This window comes from Neopsephotus bourkii, unplaced genomic scaffold (assembly GCF_033783945.1).
Source record: "Neopsephotus bourkii isolate Nb327-2 ecotype Australia unplaced genomic scaffold, CSIRO-AGI_Nbou_v1 NB_168, whole genome shotgun sequence".
NCBI classification, from domain to species: Eukaryota; Metazoa; Chordata; class Aves; order Psittaciformes; family Psittacidae; genus Neopsephotus; species Neopsephotus bourkii.
Genome location: NW_026900684.1, coordinates 9,941,330 through 9,949,793, shown reverse-complemented (window position 1 = coordinate 9,949,793; position 8,464 = coordinate 9,941,330). Strand labels below are relative to the sequence as shown.

Here is an 8,464-nt window from a genome sequence, read left to right as displayed (position 1 = left end):
ACAGCAGTGAGTTGCTTCAGTGACGTGAAGGCTTAGGCTTAAAGTTTCTTCATCCAGACTTGTTGAGAATGTTGGACTGAGTAATAAGAGTTAGGCTTTTTGCTGCAGGATGAATATTAGAAAGCATTACGAGCTTGTACAGTCTTTTACACCATTATGGAAATTAATTTGAAAGGAGAACTTACATATTTGAGATTATGAAAAGGTATAGAAAAGGTTTTTTTCTACAGTGTAAAAAGAGGCACTGTCTTGTGGTTAGAATGTGGGTTTTTTTTGTGGTGGTGGTTTTGTTTTCTCCCTTGAAATCATTGTTATGTGATTGCAGAATGATGTCTGTTGTCTTCACTGGCAGACTTGATATCCATCACTGACTGTTGCAGGGTATCACAAAAGATATCTTTGGTCCAAAGAAAATATCCCTGAAAGATATTATCAGATATTTCAATAATTAGATCACTGGCTTATCAGAGCTTTAACATGGCATGCATGTCTAGTTGTTATTTTTTAGCTTATGATGGGGTATACATAAGATTACTGTGTCCATGGGTTGCACTTCCAGCAATGCACATCCAGACTGTAGGTCTAGATGTAGATCCTGCATTTCTACTTCTGCTGGCCTGATCTGGAAGAGATGGCAAAACTTTTTATTGCCTGAACAGCGCAGACTCCACCCTGGAATTTTATCTTTGAGAAAGTAAACTTATAAAATACATAATGTTATATAAAAAAGCATGTGCATGCTGAATGCATGCACGTGCTTACTGTTTAGTGCAGTTTGTCCTGTGAGCAGTCCTGCAGCGTAGGTTGTCTGTACCTCAGGATGGTTCAAGTAAAACCTTATGTATTTGTATCAAAGTTAAGAGGCTTTATTAGGCTGCTCACAGTTCAGAGATTGAAGCTAGACACCTAAAGTGTGCTTCAGGGTGAGAATACCATAGCTAGTTTTAGGGAAAGTGAAAGATGAAAAACTTATTTAAACTGCATTCAGTTTCAACGTGAGGTTTGTAGCTGCAGAAGTCATTCCCGCTTGGTTCAGACATAGTCCCCTACAGGAGTACTGAAAAGTTGCCTTTTATTGGATTTTAGGGGGCATCAGAAACTTGTGTAGTAAGAGGAGCACATATTAAAAGTAAATTTTGCCTGCCTGTATAATGCAATTACATTCTAGTGTCCCTGAAGCGTTGGTAAGTTTTGCAGTGTTGATATTTTTAATCTAAATTTCCTGAATAAAAGATGTTGCTGGAAAGCTGAATTAAATAATACATCTTAATACATTTTATGACTTCAAGCCAGTATAGGCCAGTGGTGTTTATTAACTCAATATTAATTTTGTTGCGACGTACATTCTTTCTGTAAAACAGCAACAGCAAAACCCATGTTCAGCAAGAACTTCACCATTCAGCTTTGTCAGCAGTGCCAGCTAGCTAAAGAAGTGTTTATGTTCTTGGGCTAAATCCTTACCCTCCCTTGCAGGTATTTGTTTGTGAACCTCTGTTCTCCTCTTTTGCTTTCCTACTTTAAACAGCTGTCTTTACAGAATCATTTATTCAACTGACATATGTGCATATGCCTTAGAATAGCAATACGGTTCTTTAATGTGTAACAGAAATCTAATAGTTTTGTTTATGGTCCTGAAATCTTTGCAAAGTGCTGTGAATCAGGTTATGATGTAGTTCTCATGCTCAGTCTAGATCAAACAGAAGAGTAAAAAGTTGGGTGATTTAAATGCTGAAGTCCCCTATAATAGGATATGGAGGTTTACACCATAAGCAAGTCCTAGGTGAGACCCTGGAAAAAAAAGCCTGAAAACTGTTGGTGGAGTAGGTAATTGGCTCTCTCAATATTATTTCAAACCATGTGAGGTGATGCATTTCTTTAAAATGGTTGCTTATTCCATCATGTAAAACGATGGATATATAATGAGCAGTCACACAGAACAGTACGGGTTTATATAAAATGAGTGTGGTCTTACTTTGGGCAGCAGAGCAATTCATTCCAGCTGCAGTAACAGATCACGTCACAGCCCTTCCCTTCCCAAAAGTGATTTTGCAGACCATCATCAATTTGGCGAAGGTTCTCCATGCCGTCGGGTATGCTGTCACAGTTGTGGTCTTTGAGGGCTCTCCTGTAACAAGAAGGATGCCGGGAAGGTGCCGCAGGGGTACCCAGGAGGGTGCTCAGCAGAAGCAGCACTGAGACCATCTTCATTTTTGCCAAGCTTCGTGTGGCAGGGTGCTAAAGAGAAATAAGGTACATGACACTGGTATAGCTACTGAACAGATCCCCCAGTTTGCTCTGGCTTGCATCTCCCTGTTGTTGTCATTTTTTCCTGTGAACCTTTAGCGGTGTTTGAGCCTGAGTGCTGGAGAGTGTTTTCTCGTAGGAGGTAAATAATATTGCAGCAGAATTGATATTCATTACTTTCTGTACAACCTTGGGAATCCTTTCATTGGGAATTGGAGCTTCTGTTGCTGGCAATTTTGTTGTTTCTGTGGCCTCTCACCTTGAGAAAATTGCTTTGAGCTGGCTGTGTTCTCTCAGTGGTGTGAGTGACTTTATCGATTGCTACTAAACCAGGGGAAAAGGTCTGGCTGTGTTTCCTTGCCTTCCTCGCTGTGTTGCTTCTCCAAGCAAGAATCACTCACATAGAAATAATACTATCTTTCCCCATCAAAGTTGTGGAAAAATTGTATGCTAACTGAATGCTCTGACATGGGCTGCTGGAGAAGCTGAAGCATTAACAACAGCAAGGAGAGCTGAAGCTCTCTGAGGGGCTGCCAGGTGCCACTGTCCTGGACTGCAGGCTCTGGTATGATACTGCATTACTGAGAATTTCTTCTCTTGTTTTCTATCTTTTTTTGGTACTGCAACCTACTTAGTTGAGTCTTGCTGCAGGAGGTCATTATGATTTAATTGGCTTTGTAAAAGGTGGGATAAATTATCCCTTACAAAACTCTCCTGTCTGTGACTAGGCTTTCTGTCATCTGCATGAGCTCATTTAATGCTTGCTGTGCTATTCTGTGCTGCTTTGCACAGAGCCTGGCCATGCCACAAAGCTTCTGATAACACCTTTGAATTGTATTCACTTTTAAATTGGCATTTGGAGCAATGCTTCAACTTAGGCTTTATTGGTCTTAGGAAAGAGAGTGGGGCTTTTACCTTTCCTCATGCTTGAATGTAAGGGGTCTATTACCTTACTGAATTTAAATAAGAATTCTGTTCTGAAAACTAACACAAAATGTTGGTGAGTTCTCCCTGAGTGCTCCTCACTGTACTCGTGTTAGCCTCAAAGCACTTGTGTTAGCCTCATGCCTTTGTCATTAACATGGACAGTGGGATGGAGCACGCCCTCAGCAGGTTTGCTGATGACACCAAGCTGTGTGGTTCACTTGATACCCTGGAGGGCAGGAATGCCATCCAGAGGGACCTTGACACGCCTGTGAGGTGGGCTGATGCCAACCTCATGAAGTTTAACCATGCCAAGTGCAAGGTCCTACACCTGGGTCGGAGCAATCCCAGACACAGCTACAGGCTGGGCAGAGAAGTGATTCAGAGCAGGCCTGCGGAGAAGGACTTGGGGGTGTTGGTTGATGAGAAACTGAACATGAGCCGGCAGTGTGCGCTTGCAGCCCAGAAAGCCAACCATGTCCTGGGCTGCATCAAAAGGAGTGTGACCAGCAGGTCGAAGGAGGCGATTCTCCCCTCTGCTCTCATGAGACCCCACTTGGAGTATTGTGTGCAGTTCTGGAGGCCCCAACACAAGAGGGAAGTGAACCTGTTCAAGCGAGTCCAGAGGAGACCACCTGCAGCTAGTGTGCCTCTCTTATGGAGACAGGCTGAGAGAGCTGGGGTTATTCAGTCTGGAGAAGAGAAGGCTCAGGGGAGACCTTAGAGCAGCTTCCAGTACCTAAAGGGGGCTTACAAGAAATCTGGAGAGGCACTTTTTAAAAGGGCATGTAGTGACAGGACAAGGGAGAATGGCTTTAAACTGGAAGAAGGTAGATTTAGATTAGATCTAAAGAAAATGTTTTTCACCATGACAATGGTGAGATACTGGAACAGGTTGCTCAGAGAAGTTGTGGATGCCTCATCCCTGGATGTGTTCAAGGCCAGGTTGGACAGAGCCTTGGGCAACCTTTGCTAGTGGAAGGTGTCCCATCCTGTGGCAGGGGGTTGGAACTAGATGATATTTAAGGTCACTTTCAAGCTTAACAATTTTATGAAGGAAGACTTTGCTGCCCTTCACCCTGTTGGCACTTTGGTGTCAATCCCCTAACACTACAGTGTTATTTATTGGCTGGCTGTAGTCTTTATTGCAAGGCTGAAGAATAGGCTGCTCTAGACTAACCCAAAAATAACTTGGCATAAGGCAATGTCTGACCAAAGGCAAGATGGCGGAACTATTATCTAGATAAGAAAAAAAATAAGGCACGCTGGTTATAGAAGCTAATTAATGGAGTCTCACTTGGGTTAGTTTTTTCAGCTCTTGAGATCACCCTTAAAAACAAACAAAAAGCTATTAAATGTATCTTTTTACTGGGTTTTGTAGTTATTTTTCCTGTGTAGTTGTATCACTACCATAACTATCTTTCCAATCTTCCATTTCTTCAGCCAGTGAATGACATCCCAGAGACTGTAAGAAAATCTGGGAATTTAAATTTGTAGCAGGTGTAAAATCTGACACCTTGATGCTCTTCAATTATATTTTTCCGTGGGATTTTGAGCAAATTTGTTTCTTGAACACCAGTAGCCAAATAAAATATTAAAAAGTGAAAATAAGCCTTTGTGTATTTTTTAACTTCTGTTTTAGAAGCAAAATTCATTGAATAATTCCTTTTAGTTTCCATGAACCTGTATATGAACTTTTGAGTAGGAGACGCCTATAAACCACTAGTAATGGAGCCTTGGGGATCTATTTTTTAATTACCTTAGAGAGCAATATTGAAAAAACATACTGTCTTTATTAGGTTTAGACCTCAAAACTACTTCTCAAATAATGTAAACATTGTTCTAACTTTGCCTAATGTTGTTTTTTAGTCTTGAGTAAAGAATCTATAGTATTATAATAATGGTTTTATTTTGTAGGAGTATAAACACTGCAGTTATGAGGGCTCTGTTCAGAGAACTCTAATGCCTAAAGAGAGCAAGTTTATTTATACTATACCTTGATAAATGCCAACGTCAGGGCATACAGATTAACATTCTTCTGTTCAGATAATTGAGCTTAATTATTTAAGTATTTAATGGAAGAAAATTTCCATGAAAGAGATATTTAGGAAACTGGGGGTTCATGCCTTTGTTTCCTGTGATTAGATTATTCTGTGAGTTCTTCCCCTGAGGACGAGGTGTTCATGATGTCTTGCTCTTGTGTAAGGTTTTGCTGTTTGTTTTCATTTCTAATGATGTGGGTGATATTTCCCTACCTGGAGCTCAGCTGGAATGCTCAAAATCTGTAGGAATTCATTCTGTTCTGAATATGGGCAGATTTTCTATAAACTGTCAAATTGCTAGATTAAAAAATCATGACCTATGATTTAAGGTAACTCACTACTTTCGTTTGAATATAACAGGATATTGCGGTAGTGCATTATTGAGAGGGTTTATGTGGGTGACTGCCAAAATGAGTATTAGCAAAATCAGTATGCTGACGAGCAATGGATACACAGCTTTGCTAACAGGTCAGTTAAGCATCTTACTGATGCTCAGCATTGCTGCTATTCAGAAGAAATGTTTATTTTTGTTATTATTTTATTTCTGCTTTTCTTTTTCCCCTAGATCATAATCAAAAGGAACCTTTTAGTCAAAAGACCTTTCTTCAAAAGGTTATTTCTTCCCTGTGAGAGAACCCTCCCTATTTGCAGATGAAAGATTGCCAAGGACCTGAAGTGTTTCATCATCTCCCTGCACTGGATCGATGCTGATAAACTTGGCAGACCTTTCAAATGCAGCATCTTTTTCTAGCAAACTGCTGCAACTTCTTTTCTCAAATAGGATTGCACAGATGATGGAATGTCACCGATCACCTGGGTAAATAACAGAGCTAGTACATGCATATTTATTTCAAATGCATGTTAAAGACTTTATCTGCTTTTGCATACTACAGAAACAGTGTTTTCTCGTAAAAAGGATCAGGGAATTAAGGTGAACAAATCCAATCACTAAGGTGACTCAAAGACTCATTGCCTCAAGCGCCCTCTCTCATTTCTTTATTGTATAAAACCTTCTGAAAAGGTAGCAATGCCAATCATGCTAGGCCTGACCAGGTTGCTCAATCAAGACTATATTATTTGAAATTCTAGCAGGAGTAAGGCCATCTGAAAATACTGAAAACAAGCTCCTTGCCTTTGCATACGTTCTTTCCAGTGAATTACTTACTTCGGTTACTTTGACTTGGGGTAAGTAAAGTTGGAGACCAAGTGCAGCTGGGAATGCAAGTGCTTTGAAATAATTTGGAGTTTTGTGTAAAGGAAAATGCTTAGTTCTGGAATGTGCACAGTGAGTCAAGAATCAGTGCTACCCTCTGCTCATTCAGCTGAAAGTGTTTGAATTACTCTTTGCCAGGCAATTTGGCACTATATAGTCTTTGGATCTGCTAGGTGCAGAGGTAGTCAGAAAAGACCAAAGATTAAAACACAAGTTTTCAGCCTTCTTGGCCAAGAACAATGGAGTAAAATTTCACGAGATGTGCTGCCCTTTAAAGGTCACATGGTATTAGTAGGAGCTCAGGTGTTAGGGGATAGAAATAGTGAAAACTGAGAAATGGCATAAAATGTGTATTTCAGTACGTCTAGAGATCCTGCATGTTTCGGAAAAGATAAAGATTTACGGTCTGGTCTATCAACCATTAAATATAGCCTTCAGCATTATTAAGCAGGCTGCATCTCCTGATGTTGAAAACAAAGAATACGTAATTAATACACTTTTGGTGTCAGATCTTTTCCAGTCTGTGCAGTGGCATGTACTGGGTTAATAAGTTGCACTTAACATGAAATTAATATGTATTTACTCCTTAATGCACATCAAGTTAAAGAGCTAAAAATATCTATTCAAAATAAAATGTCTTTTATTGTTTATTTGTCAAGTTTCCATTTCAGAAATGCCTGTGTGTTAGTGCATAATAGTTGGGTTTATTAGGGCACCTCGAAGAAATCATTACACAAGAGCTGCATAACTGATAACATTATGAAGAAGTTATTTTCTATTAAAAAAAAAAAAGAAAAATCCTTCAAATCTGTTTTGCTTGAACAGTTGGTGCATTGTAAGGACAGCAACTATGCCACTGAGAATGAATTCAGTGAATTACTGCTTTGTAATTACCATCAATACCATGATTCTTTCCAGAAACTGAGTTCTCATGACAACCCATTTCGTTTTCTTAAAGACAGCAATTCATGTGAATGTACCTCTCTCCATATTCACCAATTTTGCAATAACATTGAGCACTGGAAGGCAATATAGTATGTTTAATGACTTCAGATGTTAATATGTAGCATCCAACTTTGAATAAGAGCAAGATAGTAAAAGAATTCTCTTTAGCTGGATTGTATCTGCGCATTTGTCTTGAAGAGTATTTCTTGCCTACAATGGATCTGCTTCTCCCAAATCTTCTGCATGTTCCCATATATATTTCTAATGCTGGACTCTGTAACTAGTATCAGCAGAACAAGTGCACAAGGATAATTTCAGGAACAAGACATACCTTTCTCTTGTGCTTCACTCCCTTCCACTTTCTTGGCAGCTGTATCTTTTTAGATGTGCCCAGAGAGAGCTAGAGCTGGTGGGGATGAGAAGAGGGAGGGAGGGCTGATGGGAGATGCTGTACAAACAGCTCTTTGTTTGTCTTGACTTCTCCCTTCGACTGATGGCTCTCTTGTCCACCGAGGGTTCAGAGGATGGGCTGGCTTCAAGACCTACCTCTTTCAGTCACTGGCAACCTGGACTAAGGGCAAAAAGTTCAACACCTCCTTTCCAGCAGGAAACAGCTCATCCAAGATGAGAAGGTGTCTTCTCAGAGAGCAAAGCATAACATCCAGAATGGGTCTTGCTGTGGAGCTTAAGAAGGCTGGAGAGAGCAGGAAGGAGATGGCTCCCAGGAATGCATAGGCAGAGCAACATTGTTGCTGGACAGATGCCTTATCTTGCACTGGGTGGAGAAGAACAATCTCAGGCAATACTTTACTTCCTGACTTTGGGATTCTTTCATGTTTTTGAAACTGAGAAGATTGAAAAAACTATAATTACTTTAACTAGATCGCTAATGCAGTGTACTCAACAGTGCCACACACTGAGTTCCTTACTGACCAACCGTTTAATCGAGAAGTAAAGCATTACATTGAACAGTATTTCAGAGGAAGTAATTTTAGTCTAATATAGTGAATTAAATAATCTGGTACCATAAAAACACATAATGAGTTTCTTAGATGGAATTGAGGTATTATGTATTAATGAGAAAATGACCTTGAGG

General features: G+C 40.0%; 1 protein-coding gene across 1 annotated transcript; it reads right to left on the bottom strand.

Moving 5' to 3' along the window:
- Positions 1-249: 249 nt before the first annotated feature.
- SCRG1 (stimulator of chondrogenesis 1) lies at positions 250-7,838 on the bottom strand. The gene is made up of 3 exons (XM_061372646.1): positions 7,700-7,838; positions 1,973-2,235; positions 250-419 (listed from the first exon to the last, which is right to left on the bottom strand). Exons 2-3 carry the CDS (start codon positions 2,206-2,208, stop codon positions 365-367), a joined length of 291 nt encoding a protein of 96 aa, XP_061228630.1. The 5' UTR covers positions 2,209-2,235; positions 7,700-7,838; the 3' UTR covers positions 250-364.
- Positions 7,839-8,464: the final 626 nt, after the last annotated feature.